The sequence below is a fragment of the Etheostoma spectabile genome, chromosome 21 (assembly GCF_008692095.1).
Source record: "Etheostoma spectabile isolate EspeVRDwgs_2016 chromosome 21, UIUC_Espe_1.0, whole genome shotgun sequence".
Classification (NCBI taxonomy): Eukaryota; Metazoa; Chordata; class Actinopteri; order Perciformes; family Percidae; genus Etheostoma; species Etheostoma spectabile.
Window position 1 is genome coordinate 15,755,747 of NC_045753.1, and position 25,451 is coordinate 15,781,197.

At 41.3% G+C, this 25,451-nt stretch overlaps 1 protein-coding gene across 1 annotated transcript in view; it reads left to right on the plus strand.

Annotated features, from left to right (window-relative positions):
• chst15 (carbohydrate sulfotransferase 15) overlaps positions 1–25,451 on the plus strand; it is a 43,732-nt gene that overhangs the window by 12,254 nt on the left and 6,027 nt on the right. Inside the window, exons 2-4 of the mRNA XM_032501424.1 lie at positions 9,516–10,112; positions 11,610–11,949; positions 15,469–15,612. Coding sequence (XP_032357315.1) covers positions 9,675–10,112; positions 11,610–11,949; positions 15,469–15,612 — 922 coding nt within the window. The 5' untranslated portion in view covers positions 9,516–9,674. The remainder of the gene's footprint in view (positions 1–9,515; positions 10,113–11,609; positions 11,950–15,468; positions 15,613–25,451) is intronic.

Genomic DNA, 25,451 nt, shown 5'->3' on the forward strand with positions numbered 1-25,451 from the left:
GGGGGGGGGGGGGTGACACACAACAAAGGGCCGCAGGTCAGATTGGAACCTAGGCCGCTGCGGGACTCAGCCAACATGGGGCGACGACCCTTACTGGGTGAGCTAGAGGCCGCCCCGTGTTACGTTTTTTCCCCTAAATTTTCTGTAAGCCGATTTGGACCTGAGCCATTTATGCTGCACTGTGGGTTCAGAGGCATTCACTGGAAACAGTAAACATTCCCATTGGATTAATTACCAACTGCTTTTCACCCAGCTCTGTCTGCTTCTTGTCAAAAAGTAAGATTAACAGTAGATTGAACTTCGGTCCACATGTAGACCGACTGCCTGCCAGGTCTCATAATGGGGAGGCAAGCAGGAGCAGGTGTTGGTAGGATGTCGAACAAATGAAAAAGGTGGTTGTCTGAAGGAACAGGTAAAGGGCCAAATTCGAGCACCAATTGTTTTAGTGTCGTCTCCAGTATTCTTGTGTTTCCCTCTATTTCCATCAGTGAAAATGTATTACTGCAATCACAAGATTGACACATTTCTTTTTACTTTTTAGTGGTGGCCGATGGAAGCCTCTATTTTTTAATCCACCTTCTAGGAAAACAGCTCTGCTGCTCAGTTGCTAATGGTGCTCGATATAAATGTTTCAGGCTGCATTTGCCACCCACGTTATTGGCCGTTTAAAACACGAGAGCATGGACCTTAAGGGGATGAGAAACCAATTGGCACATATTTCACAAATTACAAAAACATTCAATCCGCCTATGCGGCAGCACTCAGCTTCCATGAATCAAAATCATATTTCTCCTGTCTTTTATTTCAACATACATCTCAAAATCTGTCAGCAAGACAGATTAATATTTCACAAACAAGGAATATGATCAAGAGGGGGAAAAAACAACTGAATTAAAATGACTGCACGTCACTTACAAAAAATATTTTTTTAAGTCTCCAACACTAGCAGGAAAGATATTGAAATACACACAAGGAGAATTATTTGAATTCATGGGGGTATACATTTTCTAAAGATAGATAATAATTTACAGACACATTACATCCAAGTCCATCCTGATACATTATTCATCTTAAGTTGCTGCTGTGAACACAGCACTGTTTTGCATATGTCCCTCAAACTTGAAGCTCCTTTTCATTCACACAAGAAATCCTTGATTGTTCATTGTGTTAAAGATGCAGATCTTCAAATAAATTTACCATTGTTAATTCCTAATTTGATGCGAGGCAGGCTCCCATCTCATATGGACACGTGAACCTTTCACCCCGTCCTCCTTTATCTACATTATTTACAGTTGCAATTTAGCCTCACTGTATGTGTTCCGTCTAGGGACCAGCGCACCCCTTGCGCTCCATAACATATCCATTACCGTAATCAATAATTTAAATAGCAGCCACTGTTTTTCTGTGCTTTTTATGACACCATGATAAGCACTAATTCACCTCAGAAGGAGGCCCAGGCTGTGGGAGGCTGCCAGTGAAATTAAAATAATGAATAAAAGATAAGATGGAAGAAAATGCTGAACTGGAATTCCGCCTAAAATCTCAGCAAAGCAGCAGTTATGAATCCAAGAAAGAGGCCACATTTCTCCACAGCAGTGAAACAGTGTTGATAATTTGACCCGGCGGCTCCTCGGTCAGGTCACGGTCAGGTCCTCTGGACTCCTGGGGGTGGGGGGATGCTGCCTGACTTCCTGGAGATTAGATTTGGATCTTTGGATCTTTGGTCAACAGTGTGTGTGATCTGGGGGAATGTGATGGATGATTTCTCCCTGGGTAATATGCCAAATGAATCCACTCAAAGCCATAGTGAATACCGATCTTCTCTTTCTTGCTTGTGTTACATTGTTGTGCTTTACATGATTAGATAGGGGCTGCAGCCCCTGGGGGTGGACATATTTGACAGGTCACGGGGCTCCTGCTCACTCCATTATCAGTACATTGGTTGGTACATTGTAATCCAGTGCAATCCTATTTCCAGATGTTTCTCTTGTACTCCCAAGATATCATAAGGAGTAATTTCATGCTTCAGTAGCTTGCCTAGGTTCTCGCTTCATTTACTCCACCAATGATGCCTTTTCCAATTGATTTCATTTATTTAAATAGGTACTCTATAGTTAAGGCGCACCCCTTTCATGTATATCATGGATTTATTATGGAGTATTTGATGATTACAATAGAATTTAAAAAAAATAAAAACAATAATACAAAGATCAGGGAGAAAAGCAAACACATCAGAGTTTAACCCTTTCTTGTGCGCACTTGCGATTTCTCATCCTTGTTCTCTTTACTTTCAGCATTTCTTCTTTTATTATTTTTAAGATGTCCTCATCACAAGACAACCTTGTTTACTTTAAACTGCACTGTGAAACTGATCAATACCTTCTTGCAGCAGGAAACATAACCTTTGGGTTTGTAGGAGACAAAATCTAGTAAAAATTTTAATAAAAATCAAACCCCATCTTTGAAACCATTTACATCACTAAATAACAGTTCACATGCAAAAGGGAATGAAAGGAAATGGTGCAAGTTTAATTTTATCTTACTAATAACCTATTCTATTGCAAAAAGTCAATGCATTTAAATGGGAAATTTGCAATTGCAATATCTCGGCCACAGTAAACGCTATCAACACCAAACCTTTGATGTTTATTTGACAATGCCGCTCGGAGGCTCAGTACCAAATTTGGTAAAGATAAGCCATTTGGGGGCGCTATAATCAATGTAGACCATTTTGGCCCATTTTATCCCTTTTGAGGTTGAGTGTGTCATATATGACGCCAAATGGCACTTCTGATTCATAACTTTGTAACTTAATAATATAACTAGTAGAAACATACTGTGTTTGAGCTAAAAACTAACAGTCGGCCAGTTCTGCTGGTGTCGTCGTTTTCTTCCTATCCTTTACAGAAGGTTTTGTATCCAGCCTGGAAGCCCAGAGTTTTTCGGGGTCATTGTGAAATTAATTCATACTGTTACATGTGCCTCTCGATAATTCCCGACATTTGCCTCCCCACAGTTTTGCTTTGGGTTCCGCTCTCATGCGCTCCCCGGGTCGCCAATGCCGACCAATTTTTTTTCATGAGAAAATAATTCTACGTTTGTGGAAGTAAATAGAACAAGCAGCAGCTAGCTGTTGGAAGAGTTGCAGATGACAGACACATCCAAGTTCTACCAAGGTAACCAACTGTACTGTGTCCAGATGGTTTGGTTGCACGGTAAACAGATATACCTGCTGCTTAGCTGACAAAGTAGCTGCTAGAGGACAGTTTGCTGTAGTATTAAACTGCACTGGTTGTTACCAGCGTAACCACCGGTGATCAGTTCAAAACAATCTAACGTGGATTGAAATGAACATTTTGCTTGCTGAAAAGATGTTGATATAAAAACATATACATAGGACACATATCCACAGTTCAAGGAGAGCTCTTGTCTCTTTAAGATCCCATTGGAAACTAAAATAGCCTCGACACTGGAGAAGGCAGTGTCATCAGCAGCTATTTATTACGAGCCCTCTTCAACCAATCACAGGGTTGCTTCAGTTTCACATGTCAGGCTGAGACTCATGGCGGTTCCACCCTTGTAGTGGCCTAATGCTGAACTTTAATTATTGTGAGTGGCCCGATGGAAAAACCTCTTTCTCCAGCTGACACAGCAACGACACCCTCTTTGTTCTTCCCTCTGACTGCTTCTATCACGCTTTTGCCCGACAGTACATCCTGTGTTTTTGGTGGACGTCAACCAAAATCCACTTCCCGTTTCTTGGAAATGTTAAGAGGTCATGGTAGTGAGGATGAGCAAATGTTTCTTGGAAGAGAACACGCATTGTGTTTGCAGCCCTTCAGCTAGTACTGGCTTTTACAGTCAGCTAATCAGCCGTTTAGCCCAAGGCTGCACCCACTACTGACATTTTGTTTACGGTCTGAAGTCATTAGCTGTTTACTCAAGTCTTCGGTTTTGTGTTGCTTATTTGCTTTGGAGGCTCTGTAAGTGGTCCTGAAGAGGAAATGGCTCTGTGGACGGGCTTCTTCCTGAATGACAAACTGCTTCTTCAGTATGTGGATGGTTGGAAATCAGTTTGTGAGAGTAGGTCGAGGGTACTCCGAGGTAGCTGCACACAAGGACTCTGTGGACAGTGTGCGCTTTTCTATTCTCAAGGTCTTCCAATTGTCTTCCTCACAGGATTTTTAGTCCAGTCAGTCATTTCGTGCTCATGTTTTATTTTCATCCACACCTTGAATGAAGCACAAGTACCAAGCTTGCTTGCTTTGTCTCTTTTCTCTGGCTCTGTGGTTGTGAAGGCAAGCTGAAAGCAGATAGTGTTGTGCACATTCCACTTGCATTAATCTGTTTTTTACTACTGTCACAGACATGTGGAAAATACCATGTTACTGTCTGTAAAGGGATGAGGCAACACTCAAGATGTGTGTATTACTTTAAACCCCTGCACAATGAATCAGGGATTATCACTTGTTTACATTTTGTTCTCCTGTTTGCCAATCAGTATAACCCACTATGTGCTTCATGCTGTCAGTAGTGTTTGTAATGCATACACTTTGCATCTAGGAGTATGCATATCTTTACCCTTAGTCCAATGACACCTTGATTTCCTCCTTCATAATCCCCATATCTCTGATTAAACTCAATGATTACAAATGTAGTATCCAGTGATTCATTTGTCTTTGGAGACTAACATTTTTTTCCATTGACTTTTCGTGGTAATATGGATCAGAATTGCTTAAACTTATCGTCTCACTTTGTGAAAAACCTCACATTGCATTCCACTGCATCCCTGTCTCCAACGCAGCCTCTAATCTGCCTGTTGCTCCTGCAGATAAGTTTAAGCTGTCATGCTATGCAAACAGCACTGAATAATAAAACATATTCTGACATATAAGTAGACCTCCCTCTTCTAGTGCCCAGAGGACAGACACATATACTGAGGAAAATTGTTTTATTGAGCATCTCCAAGAGTTTCTTGCACCATTTTTTCAAAGGGAAAACAAGCAGAAAACATCGGAGTTCCACAGTAAATAGGTTAGAGTTGTGCCCGATAGAAAAAATGCCTTTTAATCTTCTCCAGCAGTCAAAGATGAAGACAACAACAGAGGGAGGTCTGTGGGGGTAAGATATTTTAGCTATATTCTGTGATATGGAGCAGCCTGAGAGAAAGCTGGTGCTTTGCGTTGAATCAAAACAAAAGGGCATTTCAGGGGCCCATCAGCAGGCCATGCAAATAATTTCCCCGCCAATCATTCGTCGCTGTGGTTGGAGGAACTAATGACTACACAGTAGGTCTGTGGAGTGTGACCGTGCTATGGAATAGAACCACAATTTATGGACATCGAGAAAATGGAACAATATTCCTATCCTTAAAGTAAAGTCTTGTATAGTTTGTTTGTGTCACCACTTTTTGTCTTCACCATCAATACCAAAGAAAGCTAATTTCCATGTCCACGGCATGAGAAAAGCTGTAATATAACCAATTTAAAATTTTATTAACACAATAGATTGGTGCTTTTATAAAAGTAGAATAAAAGATAATGTGTCCAGCTGCACTGCATCTTTTTACACAAATAATCAATCATACTGTATTGAGAGCTATAAACACAAAGAAAGGCAGAAAAAAGGTAAACAAGAGAACGGCAATTAGCTGCCAGTGTGTGAGATTGGTTGGCTTTTCCAGAGTGGGGATGGACAGCTAGGAGCGGAGTAGATGGCTGACTTTAAACAAATCTCCGCGATTGCCTGTTCCACTGCCTGCTCCGTCTCTGAATGACAGGGTAGACAGCATGGAGAAGTCTCCCTCTCATGAGTTATTAAGGCCGTGGCTATTCCATTTGCACCGCACAGGGAGGGAAGCACTGTCTCAGCACAGCATGCAGGCCATCACCACTGATGCCCGTGTGTTTGAAGTTAATTCACACTTTTTTAGTACATTATTACATATGTGTTTGTTCAAAGTGTTGATGTCTTCAGTGATAATCTAGTGTGTCCAAACTTTTGGCCTGTACTGTATAAATTAAACTGCTTGAAGGCACGGTCACATTACTTTGAAAACCACATCCAAAAATGTATACGGACCAATATGATATCAGATATGCTGTATAGCTCTAATAGTGATACAAACGTTGCTTCTTATACTAAGAGTAAAAAGTCAAAGGACATTATGCCAGAGGATATGCACCAGCCAAAGGGATTTTCACAACCTGGCAACCAAATTGTTGATCAATGCTCATTACTGATCAAGCAGACAAACTGACCAACACATATATAATAAAAGATCAATACTTGACGCTTGTGTATCAATACAGTATTTCCACGGAAAATATTGCGATATTATGCTGTATTTATTTCCCCCCAACCTTATTACTGATCTATAAAGCATTAATAAACAATGCATTACTTATCAATAAACCCTTATTAGAAATAGCTACCAATTCATGGTATGAGCCGTGGTCAGAGGCACTTCGTCATGTTGGAAGTGCTGAAATAAATGTGGCTAAGATCCATCTTTAATGAGGAAAATGTTCAAATCCACGCTTTTTTGATATTTTCAAGGTTTGCCAGCAGCAAAGGTATATGATGCAACCTTGTTTCCTTTTTGTCCACTGCCCTCAAGCCATATTTCTGTTCTAGTTACGGCATTTCATCATATTTGATGGACAGGAGCAACATATTTGCTTTATGAATAAAGCAGATCTGTCATACTGCCAGTCGCCCACTGATAGTTAGCCGACTGACTGATTTAGACGCGAGTTTCCTTAATAGTGACAGTCTCTCGTCAATGACACAGTACTTTTTTTTTCCTCTTCCTCTCTCTCCAGCTTTACCCCCTCATGCTCGCTTACTAATTCCCTCTATTTTACATTGCCTTGAGCACAAGCACCTCATTTACTTCAGCCTTAATGAAGAACAGACAATCAATAAGTGCTAAAGGCATGATGACTACAGATGTGCGCATATGTGCTCATCAATAACAAACGGTGGGCTTGTTACTAAAGCACAAATCCTGAAAATGTCATCCTACTTTTAGCGCTTTTATTTCACCGCGGCGTGTCCATCTCTGTGATGGAACAGGACATCTGATCTGCAGTAATTACATTTCTTAGTCTTTTTGAAGCTTTCATCACTTTGAGAAAAAAATATATATATATATATGAAAATGGGACCCCACATCAATACAGACTGCTTGGATAAGAAAATGTATCCTAACACTATAGTCACACAACTTCTTGACGGGTATAAATCAGTCTTTTCATAGCGTGGCTCGTTATTTCTTCACCTGTCTCCAGGAGAGACGGTTGCTGTGTGGTGACGCTTAGGGCACAGCTGGGGGTAAATGACATGCTCGAGCAGGTGGGCAGGCACTATCCAGCCATGCTCTTATCAGCTCTGCCACAAGCTCCGTGATGCAGAGTTGTGCGAAGGGTGTGGGCGATGGGTGTTGGTGGGGGGGTAGACATCAGCAGCCGTGAGCAGGTGACATGACTCAAATCCATAGTGCCCTTATTCTATGAGGTATGCGAGCAGGATGCATGTATAAACTAGTGCTGTAAAACGATTTAAACGTTTAATCACATTGTCATAGTTGACTCGCACACATTTTTATCTATTCTAAATGTCCCTTGATTTACTTTTGTCCCATTATTTTTTTTCTCATGTTAATGCTCTTATCAACATGGAAAAGTTGATTGGCTTGCTTTGTTCAAATGTTTTTTTTGTTGTTGTTTTTTTTTATAGAAAAAATAAAAATAAAAAATCATCGGCATGTAGCTTAATATAGTGTTCAATTTCACACCAACATTCTCACTTGGTGCAGACATTCACACTAGGAGCAAGTGATACTGTCCATCAATAAAAGGTTGGAAAAAATACTTTGACGAGGGGGGGGGGGGGCGGAGAATTTGCATCAGCATTGTGATTGGCCATCAAGTGGTATTTCAGACTTGACATGCTGCGGTGATAGCTCAGTTCACAACGACAAAACACACAGATCACTTTGGTCTTGTCAATGGAACCATTTGGCAACTTTTTAAAAAGTAAACTTTCCATTCAGAATCTTATCGGCATCCATTTCGGCGTCTCACACTTGCCATCAACTCAAAATGCAACATTAATACTCTTTGGCCGGCTCGCAAGCACAAACAAGTGTGTGAGGCGTGCCTGTTGTTTTGTTTCCGGTCTAGCTAGATCCGGCTTGGTGTTGTAGTGTTAGTAGTTTACTTGGCCAAACTGAACGTTAATCACACAATAAAAAAAATTTGTGCATTTAAAATGGGTTTGCATTAATGCCGTTAATAACGCGTTTAACTGACAGCACTAGTATAAACAAATATACATCAACCTCATTGCTGTATCCATGCAGTTTCAAGGCTTCAGCCATATTCTCGAACATCCCACTCATCCTTTGAAAAGTGTCCTAGACCCTCGGCTCTGTTGGCTTTTTGTCATTATGCTTTATTGTATTCACTGCCATCATGTTGGCTTGGCTCCAGACACAAAGAAAGCCTCAAGGATAAAACTACACGTTTCTGCTGCAGGGACATTATCATTAAAGATCCCCAATTCTCTCATCCTTTAGACATTGGCCCTCCTTTTATCTGTGGGCGACTGTTGATCCATGTGACTTCACAGTGAGGAATACCATTTTCTGATAATATAATCCCTTCTCCGGTCCAGACCGGGTATCTCTTATATTCATGTCTCTCCCCAGGAGAGTCTGACACGCAGCCTCATAGTTTCTAGGTTGAATGCATCCCTCGTTCTTATCACTCCCTCCATATTGTGATTCTGTTGCACAGGGAGGCTGGGAGGATTGGAGGGTGTTGCTGTGCTGTCTGATTAAAACAGCAAGTGTAAGAGGTCAGGGAAATTAGGTAATCTTAAAAACATGATTGTTGCTCAATTGTTAAATGGAATCAAAATGGTCAGATGTTCCATGAAAGTGTGACATTTTGAAGTGAGTTTTACAGAATGGCTTCTTAGGCACATTTCATGTACACTCAATATTCAGACCAGACAGATTTCTTTCACTGTTTTTCTCTGTCAATTTCTATATTTTTTGTTGAAGGTACAACTGCAGAGGTTTGAGTGAAATTCCGTTCAGCTATCTAATCCCCTGGCGTCTTTTACAAAGTGGCATTATTTTGGCATTTTTTCTGTGATTGAGGGATGGGATGACAAACTCTTACAGGAAATGTACTAAAACGGAAACAACTTCAATCAGGGCCTGGCCTTGGTTGCGACCTGGTTTCCAAATTAAGCCGATACCCAAATGCAAGTCAGCATTTGAACAGGATGTGAATTTGTTGCAGTATTGCATCAATGAAACTTCTGGGTAATCTGACGCCTCTTTCAGCTATTGTTAAAACAGAGGAGCTTCAGTTACACAGAAAAGTGTAAGTAGAAACAAAAGGTTAGATTGAATATTTCTGAGGTTTAGGAAGTTGCTGCATCCACCATAACCCTTTAAAACAGTGATTAAATGTAGTTGACTGTGTTTTTCCACTTACTAGGCAGGCGTCAGTGGATGAGGTGGACTGCACTCCACAACCCATCATGGATCTCAACTGTCAGCCATTCCCCCATCCCACAATCTCCTGTCCTGTTGGCTCCTGCTCCACAACGCCCACCTGTGTCTGAGTTGTGTCACCTGGGACTCGCAGGCTGTTAACATGACGCAGATGGATTACAAATACAGCTTGTTGGGCTCCACAGTGGACGACTACCGCAAGAGGCCATTGCTCCTGCAGGTGGACGACACGCCCATGAACCTGTTTGCAGTCCTTGAGGTGAAACGGGAGCTGCCGAGACGTTGGAGCACCCTGGGCTGCTTCCGCAAGATCCGGCTCTACAGCGTCTTGTTCGGCCTGGCCGTCACGTTCCTCATCATGGCTTCGTACATCCTGACAGGAGACAAGAAGGGTCTCCTTCTCACCCCGTCCCCCTACCACTTCAGCCTGGTCAGCCCGGGACCTTATGCCTTCAACCTCTCCTTAGTCAAGGACTACGCACATATCAAACTGGTGGTCAAATCCATCACATCCAAGGTGGAGTTTCGCAGCAGTCGACAGCTCCCGGAGCTAAAGGCACTGGTTAACAGTGAGCCACATGTGAGTAAACAAATATCTGTCCTCATTTATTCAAAGAGATCTTAAGGACGCAAATTCTTTCCAAAAACGTATTTAGTTATTACTGTAATTAGTACCGCAGCGTTTTATAGTCTAAATGTTACAGTATCTCTCACTTTTAAAATCATAATACAAACATGGCCCAGCGTGATATTGATCTCTCTTTTAATTGAGAATCACAGATGTGTCTTGAAGCGTAATTAAATGCTAAGTGAAAAGGTGATTTAAATTAGTATTCATGCCTACATGTCGTCTACACCGGGTTCAAACCAGCAACACTGTTGTAATTTCCCACAGCGGTTTAAACTTTAATTTATAAAAAAAAACTGCTCTGAAAGCTTTGTAGAACACTTCATGTCACACCAGATAATTGCATACGTCTCCACCATTTTCTTTTTGCTCAAAGGAATTTAAAGCTCAGTCATTCCACAGTCTTCCAACACGTTGGCCCTGTGGCTTTCTTGCAGTGTCCGTCTCACCTCAATGCCTGGTTCAATTAATTGTTAATCCAAATGATAATGTCTTGTGTGAGGGCTACCCGTAACATAACTAATTTCTTATTGAACCAGCTAATGAATAGAGGAGTGTGGCCGCGGGACAATCAATACCATGTCTGTAGATGGATCCGGCATTAATTGCCCTTAAAGTGGCTGTGTCTCACACAGGCTGTGAGCGAGTCATAGTAATGTCAACCTTTGTCGTGTTGCCTTACTTCTACGGTTGAACATGAATCTGCTATACACTTCAAGAGCAGATTGTGTGTTCATGGACACACTGCTGTAAAAAAGCGTTACAAATGTACTTTTTATTTTGTTTTTCTTGAATCCAGCACATTGGATTTGGAATGAAACCTTGGAGGTTGTCCACATCCACACTGGGTAAATCGTAAAGGTCTGATAGTTCTTTTTAGGACAGTGTATTGGGACAATGATACAAGTTGAGTTTTCAAGTCAGCAGCCTGACCTCAACCCAAATGATCATGCTGAGGACCAGACTGATGGAAAAAAGTTCCCCAAAAAATCCTGACTTCATTCAAGATTGTTAACTTGCCTAATAACTTTTTTTTGTCTCCTGGAGGATTGTGCATAAAATGGCTACAACTACCATACTGTTCATCTGATCATAGTTCCAAATACTCTGACTGCACTACATGTATGTATGCACTCACTTGTGTCTGTACATTTAAATTTACTCTAAATTCTACTAATTTCTCTAGAGTGTATCCTTTTGCTTAAAATTGTCATGAACGTGCAGTTGGATCCCATACCGATGGTGGTTCCCTACATCTGCCAAAAAAGTGTTTCAATTGTTGAAACAAACCACTTCCTTTAATTTGTCTGTCAAATGACTGGAAGGTGATTACATTTCATCGTGCAGCCATAGCAAAGATAACTTCAAGGGTCTGAAATGTTTTATATATTTGGGAAGTCTGGTGACTCAGAAGCACATTAAAGCAGCCTGGATTCTTTGCCTTTACAGATGTTTTCTGCCATCCCCCAAAAATTCCTGCCTGGTGTCAAGAACCCCTGCTGGTATGAGGAATATACTGGGAATATTACCTCAGACCCATACAGGACAAACTTGTATGCACGCTATTCAAGACGCTTCCGCACAGTGTTTCAGCGCTTGAGGAACACTTTCCGAGAACACTTGTTTCACCGCGATGGGAAACCCTACCGCATGCGATGCCTTCCTTATTTCTATATCATTGGCCAACCAAAGTGTGGCACAACGGACTTGTATGACAGACTGAGGCTGCACCCGGACGTCAAGTTCACCACTTTCAAAGAGCCACACTGGTGGACCCGCAAGAGGTTTGGTGAGTAAAGAAAACTCAAATTTGCTTTGGTAGAGGCCTTCAGGCTGGTACACAATAATGAGAGCCCCAGAGCATTTAAAGTGTGAAATGTGACTCTCTACAGTATATTATTTTGGCAAAATTAGCTCTGAGGGTTTCAGAAAAGCACTCCTTCACAGACATTTCAAAAAGGCCAGCCTCAAAAGGCAGGCCTGCCTGTTTCATGAGCATTGTTTAATACATCTCCTGTATACTTACTGCTAAGATATGTTGATTGTTGTAACAAAATTCCATAATTTAAAACACATTTTGGTAGCGCGCAAGGGGGTCCTTTGTCTGAGTGGGTCATAAATTAAGTATTCCTGGTGCACTCTCCCAATGGAATTAACTGAGAATTGAATATTCAAGACCCATTTTGTTTATTTTCTACCTGGGAATTGTTAGCTGCAAATTTACAGCTCTAATGGTAAAGTTAAGTTCTCTTTTGCCTCCTACATTCAACATTTTGAATGCAAATTGCCTTTTTCAGTTTCCCCCTCCTGTGTGCTTTTACGCCATCATCAGCCTCTTAGCAGTGCAACTTCTCCATTTTGATAAATTGATGGTTGAGTTCATGCGGTGTCTGTGCTCATTAAGGGCCTTAACTAGGACAATACTCAGAAAGATCTAGAATAACTGACTGTACTTCTCTATTGTCTTGGACGTAAGATTTGTCTATGTGTGTAGAAATTCAATTCAATTTCAAAGAACAAATTGCACACTTTGAACCCACATGTGTGGGCATACTGTTTCCTGCACATGTTTAGCAAACACTCCTTAAGACACATCTTGCCACCATGAACTTTGCTTCCTTAAGCTTCTCGTTCTATTTTACACCTTTCTGGCTGCTCCTTCTTTACACAGAGTTGATTGTATACTCTTCTTTAAAAGAGCAACAGAGCAATCATACATTTAACTAATTAAGACAGCAAATCATTGTATCTTATAAGGAAGCAACAAACTAGAGGCATACTTAAGAATGAACACAAACACACATACACACACACACAAACACACACAAACGCATGCACACAGTTGTCATGACGTTTGAACTTTTCCTCAAACAAAAAGACAAACCCTCAAACTGTGCGATGAGGTAAGAGCTGCCCGCCCGCTGTAGACATCTGGTCATATGGCGGTTCTGTTATCTAAATGTGTGGATGCCATCATGTGTTTGCTTCATATGCATCTGTGATGTTAGAAAAGAAAAAAAAGAAAAAACACACCAAACCACCACAGAGGGAATTAAAAGCTATGCGAGATCTGGGAGTGAGACTGTATTTGGGTGAGCTTAAAAAAAATCCTCTGTAAACAAATCCAACCGCTCACTTAACTTGCAGATGCTTTATTGCACTGCTGCTTTGATGACTTTATCCTAATGACATTAAAAGCATCTTGAGTCTCTTCTCAATTATCAACTACATTTCTAAATCAAATGTAGTTGATAATTACTCCTCAGGCTAGCAGGAACACTGTAAGATTCTAAATTTGTCGTGCTTTTGCTCCCAAAAGAAGGCAAATCATTACTCTCAATACCTACCAGGCTTTTTGTTTTCTATAAAACTTAAACAACCATTAAGACTCATGAATAATGGAAAATCGCCAACAGCTCAAGAGGCAGGCATGAGGAGTGCGAGTGTGTATGTGTGCATTTGTGAAGAAATATTAGGTACAAAATGTGAAGAGCAGCAGATAAACTGTTGAGGCGCTGATCTTTCTAAAGTCTCCTTCCTATTATGAAATCAGAGCAGATTAGACAATGACTTTAGTTGAAAGACGTGAACATTTAGTGTGTAGATAATGTCAAGTTTCACTTTTAAGAATAGCATTTTCACATCAGCGCAGCATGAGGACTCAACATTTACTGCTCAGCAATGGCTGATGCATATATTTTATTTTGCCTGGAGCTATCGGTCTAAAAATTACTTAATGATTTTAATAATTTCACCCTGGGGTTTTGGCATTATACTTGTTGGGAGTGAGCTGCAAATGGTATTGGCCACATTTTCTAAAACTTTCATCCAGATTCTCACCGCAAATATCAAAAGGAGGTTTAACCGTGGCAGCCAAAACGATCCTTTTGAAGTTCATCCAGTTGCCGACTAATCCCTTGCGACTCACAAAACATAACTGGTGGATTGATCAGTCTGCATGAAATACCTTTTTTGATGTGTTGTGTTCAGTTTGAGTTGGTAATTATTTGAACATCATAAAGCTACGAGATGTGAATGAGTTGTTTGCCTTAATTTGTCGGCCTTGTGCTTGTGTTTTCTGCAGCATGTGATGTTGCGTAGCAGCAAATGCAGCTGTATCCCAAGGACATAGGTCCCTCTAAGTTATTGCCGCCCCCCCCCCCCCCCCCCCCCCCCCCCATTCCCCATCCTTTCATCTTTGCTACCAATTTCATTCTCCCTCTCTCCCTTCCAGTGTTGCACTTAGCGCTATGTGCTGGTAATCAGCACTTTTCTCTTAAGACATCCTTTGAGAACACTGAATTCCTATGGTCTTGTTTTGTATTTATTTATTTCATTGCCCTCAAGGCTCCACTCATCCAAAGCAGTGAAAAGGTGATTTGATGCGATCCGCGTCACATAACTTTCTCGAAAGGAGCAGTTTGAATCTTAAGCAGATGTGCCTGCCGTATACAGTGCCCATCAAGAAACACTGACTATTTGCAAATTGTGTGACACTTCAATCATATCAAAAACCGAAAGGGATGGGAGAAGCAAAACAGAAAAAGACAAGCACCATCACACCTCATGCAAGTGTAACCGTTCTGGATTAATAATGATGCAGGCTGTGTGTCTGGAGAGATTTCCTGCTAACTTGAGGACGGTGTTTAACTGTGACACCATCAAAGCATCACTGAAAGTAACAGACGCCTGAGCCACCTCATTATCCTTATCCTGCATTGATACTCCTAAATTTTCCCCTGCATCTCCACAATTGCCTGCCTAGTAAATTATCATTTTGCGGACCACAACAGCTCAGATGGAAAACACATTTGCTGGTACTGCATTCAAAGCATTAACTTGACTTCAGGACTTAATTGGAAACGGGGAAAACTGAGCAGGGACGGTACTCCGTGCTGAACTTGGATTAGATGTGAACTTCTATTAGGCCAGTCCACAGTCAACACAACTAGGGCTGTACGATTCATCGCAATCTTATGGAATCACAATATGGACTAGTGCAATATCCAAATCGCACGGGGGCGCAATATTTTTATTTTTTAACAAGCAAGCATGCTTGATGGATACACATGGATGTCGGTGCTAAAGATTCCCACCCAAGCCATGTCCATCTAAATATTTATAGGCTTATAAAGAGAAATATTTGTCTGTCTCTACTTTCTACCAAACATAAGATCTGACTACTTGCCAACTAAAGTAAACAGGAATAGAGAGTAACTGAGTAGAGTAATTGTAATTAGAGTAATTGAATAGAGGAATTGTAACCCACAAAGTGTGTTTACCATCCTTGTTTTCTCTTCTCCTACAGGTATCATCCGTCTGAGCGAGGGCTTTCATGATCGATACCCAGTGGAGGACTACCTGGACTTATTCGATCAGGCTGCTTACCAAATCCAGGGCAACCTCACAGCAAATGCCAGTGGAAGCCCGAGCCAACCTAACATCATCGTAGGTGAGCAAAATGACAGTCAATAGTATTTACCACCAATGTGTGTATTTGCAAAATACATTTTGGTTAAATGTGATTCAACTATCAATTGCAATCAGTTAAATTACACTTGATTTGTGCCTCACAAATAAACTAGTTCACTTGTTCCGTGTGAGTATCTCAGCATCAAGTGTATGCTCGATTCTTCCCATACAGTAACCAGGCCAGTGCAGAGGATAAGTTTAAAATAAATCAAGGATGTTAAAAGCAACCAAAAACAAGGTGCGCAAGGGTCAAAGCCTCAAGATCTGTAATATAGAAAGTATTTAGTTGATGCTTTTCTTGAATTAATTAATGATAATGAGCCACAGCAACTGCTTTATCTGGTGATAAAAAAGGTTTGCGTCACTATTTGTAGTGTCTTTAAAGACTCTGGTACCCCCCTCCCCCCATTTTTAAACAAGATAAGCTTTAAGCATAACACTTTCCATCCCATTTGTATCAAGGGCACTAGTTGACATAGTTTAAATCCCAAATGTTAAAGTCTGCCACTCCAGGGACTTATTATAAAAAAGGTACTCCAATGTCCCAGGCCGATCCTAAGGATCTTAATCAGAGAGAAAAAAACAAGCATATTTTAATGGATTAGTATCAACTGAAATAAAGCCAATCAAATTCCAGTCCTTTCTTTCTCCAACAGGGTGACTAGTCTCCTCTCTAGCTGATCAAGTCACGTCAGTTTTAGGAGATGCATTCTGCAGATAAACTTTCACTTAAATCATAATAATTTATGCTTAATCATTTTAATAGTTTTGAACCTGGACCTTTAGTATTTGAGTCAAGTAGCTAGCTTGTCAGATCTAGTATGCTACAGCTGTAATTTCAATGCATCAAAATACATATAAGTATAGGATCCGACTGTGAATATGTGGCAGATACCCAATATAAAAAAGCTCTAACCCAGTGCCTCTGGGATATGGAATAAAAGACAAGCTCAATGTGTCCCTTGTGTTAAAAACAAAACAAAAAACAACGTTAACTTTTGTTCAATTCCAACCTAACCCTAAGCGGATTTTTAAATTCTCTTTTAACATTATGTCTATTAACTAGTGTTAATATTTATAATATTAACTATAGTCTTAAGATTAACTGTAACCCCAAAACTAAACATCAAACAATGCTTTTCACACTTAGCATCATGTGGCCCACTATGCCTCATCTGTACCAATAAAGCACCTCTGATCTATTTCAGAATGATTATCTTAAGAATTACATAGTTACATAGTAGTGGAAAGCAAGATAAGGGAGCAAGATTGCATCTCTCTTAATACGATCTCCAGGCTGTTTTAGTTGCACAAACATTTCCTGTTCTGTGTAATCTTTGCCTTCCTGTTTTGTCACATCGTGTCAGAGGACAGCTTGAGCCGCCCTCCCTCCGATGTATCATATTAGTTACTCAAGTCATGTGTCAGCGCTGTGAATCTGTGTGAAACGTGGACTGACAGGACTCTGTGCCCTCGTCAGGCTGCAGCCAATAGTATTCCGACTGCCGAGACCTGCCATTTGCCTGGAACTTCACTTGTAATCGCGCCTGCAATATAACAAAGCTGCTATTAAAGCAGCAGGTAGTGAAGCTGAAGCACAGGCATGCTCCGTAGCAGCCACTCTCATTCCGGCTTGATTTTTAAGAGCGCCAGCCCTAAAGAGACACTCCAACAGCTTAATAATACTGGACTACCTTCTGCTTCACTTAGCCACTTCACTGAAGTGCCATATAAAAGGGATCATTGTTTTTGTTTTTTTTGTGTCAGGACAGCAATAATATCCACAACGGGGTGGAGAAGTCTTTCAATTCTCTGTCCTCAATCTGCATATCCTGCTCCCAGCGCCTCTGCTTCCATCTGTCTCTGTCTTTCCCCATCATCCAAACACGATCTCTAAGAACTGCTCAGCCGCAAAGAAAAACTGATGTAAGTTTTCAACAATGGCCTTTTCAGACTGGACTGAGTTGGTGCATTGAGTGCAGCTTAGCATGCCGCCCTGTTTTGTTTCCCTCCTTCAATAAATAATCCTTGTAAAGGGGAGGGGGGGGGAGTGTGCCAAAGCTCTACTCAGTATTCACACCATGCCCTGGGAGAGCACAGCAAGGTGCAGGCTTGTGGCCAGAATCTCGGGCTTCTGACTCTCCTCAACCGCCGGCCAAGACCATGGGCACGCCGGTCTGGCTCTGCCATTTGTTTGCCCTATTACGGCCTCTCCCTGTGGAGCAAAATAAGCCCTTTTAATGGACACCGAGACCTTTAATGGACTTGATCACAGTGTGTATCATTTCAAGCATAACAGCATTAGCAAGCTATCCTGTTTCACTCTCATCGTTGTCATCACAGCAAATAGGGCCTGGCTATCATCCCTTTCTCTGAGCTAGAGAGGCAGATAAGGCCCGTGTTGTGTTCCTCCAAATGCATAGCAGCTTTACTTCACAGATACGAGGATAATGAAGGCACAGACAGCCTAATGAATCCTGGTTATCATTTCTCAGCACAGCCTGATAAAGGTTCTGCTTTCAAATTGTTTGAGAAACGACGTCCTCCGATTCGTTTTGAGCACCGGTGCGGTGACTGTGTGGATTGCAGTCTTTCCACAATTTTACCCACAGCTGGATATGCTCGTTTTGGTTTTGTTGCCCTCCCTTTAGAATCTTTCGTTTTATTGACTTGTTGCATTGCATGTGTGTTGGGAACATGCATCTGTTATTTCCAGCCTTGATTTAAAGGCAATTATATGAAAAGGAGGTTGATACAAACTTCCATACATTTATGGTTTATTAGGCTACTGCATGTTTTTCTGAAGAAACTACTTGGGGAATGTATCCATTTATACTGATTACTTACATGAATGACTGAAAAGTACTATTTATAAAAAAAATCAACGTGAATATTGGATCTTACAAAGAGCTGTGCATGCAAACCTTGAGGGAGTTAAGAGAATAATCAGTTGACTGTAAAATCCACACACACACACACACACACACACACACACACACACACACACACACACACACACACACACACACACACACCACACACACACACACACACACACACACACACACACACACACACACACACACACACACACACACACACACACACACACACCACACACACACACACACACACACACACACACACACACACAACACACACACACACACACACACACACACACACACACACACACACACACACACACACACATCTGTGTGCATGTTTTTATTCAAACCACTGTGGGTGATTTTGCAGGAGAAGCCAGTGCGTCCACCATGTGGGACAACAACGCCTGGGTGTATTTCTATGACAACACCACAGAAGGAAGCCTCCTTTCCTTATTCAGACTTCGTCCATGCCCTGCAGCCTAATGCCGCTTCATCATCATGCTCAGGGACCCAGTAGAAAGGTGAAAGTGATCTCTGTTTACCACCTCCCACTGCATATCTGCAATGAAATGCCTGGAACAATGCCAATCCAGTTCTGACAAGCACACCGCTATTTTTATACTTCTATCATGAATGTTTACACTGCATATACAGACGGATACATTCCCTATTTCAGGAAACAAAAGACCTCAGTCGCAAATGATGCGTTGCCTTTTACGATCCTGGGTGCCACTTTCAGGGTTTTCCCTGTATTTTAGCGCAAAGGTGCAAATGTCGTAATACGCAACTTGCTAATTTATGTGTCATCAATAATTATTTGCTTAAAGCTTATTGGTTGTCTGTTGCAGCTACGGAGAGATAACTAAAAAAAAAAAATTGGAGGGGAAAAAATTAAAAGCTAGTCGATCTTAAAAAAAAATAAAAAAGTACCATGGCATGAAAACTTCACTTAATGGAGGTTTTTTTAACATTAATTGCGTCCCCCAGCCGGTCTATGGTCCCCTGGTGGCTAGAAATGACAATAGGTGTACACCAAGCCCTGGGTATCCTGCTCTCTCCTAAAGATATGATATTCAGATATGGAATTAGGGGACCACTAAGGTCTATAAAAGCATCCAAAGAGCACCATGTCATGGGACTTTAAGCGAAGTTATACTGTCTGTGCGCGAGAGTGATGACAACGTTTATGTCATCAGAGGAAGGCTCTATGCGGACATCCACACGGCTTGGGTCATTTATTCAGATGAACTGTTCCCAGACTGGACCGCTACTCACAACTATAACATTACTGCCAACTTCATACTCATTGACACGCACACATCCATATCTCTCACACTCTCTCTCTCCTCGCCAACTAGTAGACTGCAGCTGCCATTGTGTGCGCAACATGCATTGTGTGTGTGTGTGTGTGTGTGTGTGTGTGTGTGTGTGTGTGTGTGTGTGTGTGTGTGTGTGTGTGTGTGTGTAGCTGTGACACTGTGCTGCTGTGTGCACAAACCACCATGCGACACGTGTGCAGAAGAGGCCGATTTCCACAGTGTTGCACGAAAACGCTTAGGCCCTGCGCCTACGTCGTATAATGGTAGGGAAAAAACCTGCTCCATTGTGATGCCTTTATCAGAGCCGTGGACTTACTGCTAAATGCCTGCAAGGGGGAAATTTATGTTGTTAAGTGTCAACATTGATTTTTTACTTCATTTAATTCAATTCAATTTTATAGTACATTCATAACAAGAGTTATCTCGAGACACTTTACAGATAGAGTAGGTCCCAACTTTCTAGTAGTTTCCTCCGAGCAAGCAACAGTGGCAGGAAAAACTTCCTTTTAGGCAGAAACCTCGGACAGACCCGGCTCTTGGTAGGCGGTTGTCTGACGGGCCGGTTGGGGTTAGAATAAGAGTGGAAATAACAAAAATAAAAAATAGTAGTTTGTAGCAGTTCTTTGTAATAGTTCATGGCATAGCGGGTCACTGTGGGCACTACAAGGCAAAGCAAGATGTAGCTGTGCACCGCAGAGTGTAGCAAGATGAACATGGCTCGCAGAACGTGGAGCGGGACCATGGCGACACCTGCCACCACGATCCTGGAGCCTCTCCGTCGAGGGAACATGCTGGGGAAAAATTTACATGCTCTCTATAATTGTTTCTGTCCTAACATTGAAATGTGCTGTTGAAATGAATTATTGATATGGCGCCATTAATATTCACATTCCTATTTACTGTTGTTTAGTAAAAGGGAGTTTGTCCTCACTACTTTCGCACTAAATGCTTTTTCTTGGGGGAAACTGGAATTGTTGGGTCTTAGTAAATTATAGAGTGTAGTACGACCTAGATCCGTAAAGTGTCTGGGATAACTTTGTTATGATTAATCACTATAAATAAAATTGAATAGTATTAACAATGTTTATGCATGTTTTCATACAAATTATTCTCTGAATCAATATCTTCTCCTTATCACACATTATGCTTGGAAGTTAGTTGCCCTCATTTATATATCCAGCTGAAGAAGAATGCCCTCCATTAAAACCGGTTTTAAACTGGTTTCAAGGACCTTATTTGAATATTGTTATATAGGGAAACTAAACCCATGGAGAATACCCAATACTGCATCATTTCAATGGCAATCACTTACAAAACAAACAAAAAAAAACTATTAGTGCAATAGCTATCCTCTAGTCTAAGGATTACCACTCAGTTAAGTCGTTAGGTTCTCAAGATGAAATAAATCCTGAAATTATGTCTTCACTTTGTGCCAATGAAAACATTTTCTGAGATGTAAACATTCAACCGCGTATCGTTTACTGTAAACTACAACGATCTGAGCCTGTGTTGCTGCAGGAAACAGATTTTTGATGAAGACAAAATACGGGTAAAAAACGATGTGAACCCACTTCATTTAAAAATATCTGCTAAACCTAAAAAAAAAAAAAATGACAATGAGTCATATGTCACCTACACATTCACATTTGTTTACAGAGCATCTCTATTGTCTTGCAGGCTCTACTCTGACTACCTTTACTTGGTATTGCCACAAGTCTGCAGAGGATTTCCATGAGAAGGTGTCAGAGTCGCTGCAGTTATTCGAGGGTGCCTCACCGAGAACACAATGCGCTCATGTGTGTACAACACTACTATCAACAACGCCATGCCAGTGAGTGCACCCTCGCTTCTGCTTTGTCTCACAGCCCCAGAGAAATCCCAATTTAGCGACCTGCGTATGACCGGTGGGATGAAAGAAATACAAAAGCAAAGTGAAAGACAGATGGAGTGAATCCACACTTCATTTGCACATGCTAAAGTTTGCAGAGCAGATTTAACGAAGTGGATTACCAACACTGTTGAACTATTAAACGGGGCAGTGTCTGAGCCTATCTTTGTACTACAAACAAGTTTACCAGCGGTCTGAACTTCTTAGTAAAAGGGCTCCCCCTCCAGGCTGCCTTGTACTCAGAGGTCCTCCTCTTGAACTGCCACTGACAAGCTTTATGGCCCTCTGGGAGCATGCCAGTATTCACTGACCTAATTGTCCATCCACTAATATCTACTCAGAGCTATTAGACCATGTGAAAAGCATTACAGCTGTCCTTACAGCGGTCTCTCATGCCTGTGGTTCCTCGATAAAATTTAAGCTCAGTTAGAGTCTGGGGAGAAAGACAAATAAAACACACACCAGCAGAGACACGATTGGCCTTCACTGAGCACCAAATTGATTTGACAAAAAGAAGTTGCCGGTCTGGCTTGCAATCATGTATTCTGAACTGGCCTTTCAGTTTTGTTAAAGAGGCAAAGGGACACAAGACAATTCCTTCCCTTAACAAGGTATTTATTTTACGCCTAATGTTCTGCAATGATGTCATATAGGAATCTAAAAGACCATTTCAAAAGGAATTAGGCTACCTCAAGTACGCTGTGGTGAAATCTACCAAAAGATTTCCAATTTCCAAGCCAGTTTATTTTTTTGGATTGTTATGAATTTATTTGGTTTAATCAAGAAAATGTCAACACCCATCAAGTTCGGAGCCAGGGGACATCTCCTTTTGCTGGTTTCGTCCGACCAACAGCCCAAAATTCAAAGACGTTTAATTGTTAACAGTTACGTAAACAGAAGAAGCAACACATCCTCACATTTGAGAGACTAGAAAAGTACATGATTAAGAGATCACAATAATGCTTAAACTAAACAACACGTAGGGGTATAAAGTGAGTAGCTGGTCCACTGGCAGGTGGTAATACAGGTTTGTCAATCTAGAGCAAACCTCCATCTTCTTAAATCCCACAACCACTCACAGCACTACCAGTACATGTTCAATGCCCACACAGTGCCGCCATTACCCAGCCGCCCGTACCCAAGGGAAGATAAAAGAGAACGCTGGTGGCATTCCCTCCCTCCAACTTCCCCTCCCTCCTACTCTACATCTACTAAAGAGAAGTTTAAACATGCATACACCCCCCATGTCCCTCCACTAAAAGAGGACGTTTCTTGGATCTCACATTGATTCTCCGGTTTTGTGCCCTTAGGTCAGGTTGCAAGTTGGTCTGTACATCGTGTACTTAATGGACTGGATGACCGTCTTCAACAGGGAACAGATTCTGGTCCTGAGGTGGAAGACCATGCCTCTAACAGGAAATACACAATGCACAAAGTCTTTGATTTCCTTAACCTGGGTGAGTTAAGCAACACATGCCACATATGAAATATGACCTGCGGCCTTATTTATAAATGTGGCGTACGCAAAAAACAGGGCTGAAAATGTGTGTACGCGACTTCCCGTGCAAAGGTTGTGATTTATAATAGACAAACTTAAGAGAGACTGTGCAGTCCTCCACGCAAACTCTGACCCTGCGTACACACATTTGGAGACACTGAGAATTGGTGACGCAGATGGTGAGGTCGTGAACTGATGTCAGACTGCAGAAAGTAAACGTAGGAATAATGATTACTTTTAATATTTTCAAGTATTGATGCATCACACATGTTATTTTCTCTCCTAGCATCCACGTTATCATGAAGATTAAATCCAGCAGTGTTATTTGTGCTTGTACTGAGTGATAATTGTTCCATAAATACCTTGTAAAATCCAACTCAAATCTTAAATCTTATCTCTTTGTTCTTAATGTTTAATTTGCGCTGTCTCACCACGTCACATTGTCCCTGCGGAGCGCAGGAGGAGGAGATGGCCCGACTCCATGGAATGCATGAAAGCATCAAATACCCTACCATTAGATAGCGGCAGAACATAGTGGTTTGCCTTTTACACTTTTGTCTTCAAATTGTATCTCTGGGTGGTGATATAGTTCATGCTGGCCTTTGGCAATGTGTTCCAATTATAAACTGTAAACTAAAATACTGCGGTGTATATCTTAACATAACCTGTAGGTCTGGTATATTTCAAAGCTGTCCATTAGTGCATGCAAGTTCAACATACTCCACACTCAATACATGTTAACAAAGAGCAGTGCACTTACTGCATTACAAAATTCTGTTGACTTTGCTTACGTCGTGTATAGCTCGGTGTTCAGAGAAGAGTTAATTTCCTTATGATATGGTTCTGAACTGTCTCACACCTTCTATACGTTCAGTATCAAAATGTACTTTCTTGGATATTCATTTTTGCCCTGTAGCCTGGAAGCCCCTTTGTCTCACTGGTTCATCCCAGTTAAATTGCCCCAAAGGTCTGACTTAGCTCTTCAAAGAGCTGCCAACCCCAGCCAAGAGGTTATTACCTCCCAGAGCGTCAAATCTTCTGTTCAGAGCGCTGCTGATACACAGTGCACTTCAGAGTCTGTTACTGTATTTTTCTTCCATTTGTTTAATGCTGCAACAAAATCTGGGATGCCCCAAGAGAAGGGATTTAAAATAAGTGTTTGTTTGTGTTTTTATAGGGCCGCCAACAAAGAAATAGAGTCAGAGATCACAAGAAGTCCGCGTCAAACACCAGGAACCAGCTGAACAAACCTGGGACCCATGCTGCCCATCACTAAAGAGATCCTGCGAGATTTCTACATGCCTTTCAACGAGAAATTGGCCAAGTGCTGCGGAATGACTCCTTCCTCTGGAGAACTCTAACTCTCTCACCTCACCTCAAACAACTCACCTCCCCTTACTTCAGTAAAAGAAACCACTGATGTGTCAGCCACCCCTTCGTTCAAGCATCATCTTTTTCAAGTGCCCATGCAAAAAGTGTTTTGATTTAAATTTATTTTCTAAGTTATAAAAGCAGAGATGAATCAAAGATAGAAAATAGCACAAGAGAGTATGGTGTGTGTGTGTGTGTTTGTGTGTGTGTGTGTGTGTGTGTGTGTTGTGTGTGTGTGTGTGTGGTGTGTGTGTGTGTGTGTGTGTGTAAACAGAGAAAGATGTCAGGTGTTGATTTTGTTTTTGTTCTTGTGACCATTGTCCAATATTAATAAGGAATTCATGCTATTAAAAAGTTGTGTAGTTTTTTTAGTTTTTTTTTTAAATTTGTGTTTGTATTAATTATAACAGACCTAGTAGTCTGTCCTTTTTGTCCAATATAGCTGGAATATATCCGAGCAATATAAAAACTTACAATGGCCTTGATCACAATTTCAGTCTCCTAACTGCACTTCATAGTGCAAACTGAATAGTCACCTAATCTAAGCGGAAGCTTGGTGAAACAACACCACCCTCTACTGGACACCACGGTAGATGCAAGAACGGCCGATTGCTTGGCCTGTGGTATTGGTTCTTGCAGCATTCTCAAGAGTGTATGGCTGCAGCCTGGAGCCTTCCCGTCTCTGCCTGGGCGTGTCAAACAATAAATTAAGAGGTCACAATAAAAAAAAAATCGCAAATTATTTCTAAATAAGTCCGGTTAATTTTTGAGCATGATGTCATAAATTGAACGCCATTTAAACTCTTAATTAATGATAGCCATACTTAGCCCTATAGTTGAGCAGTTTGGGAT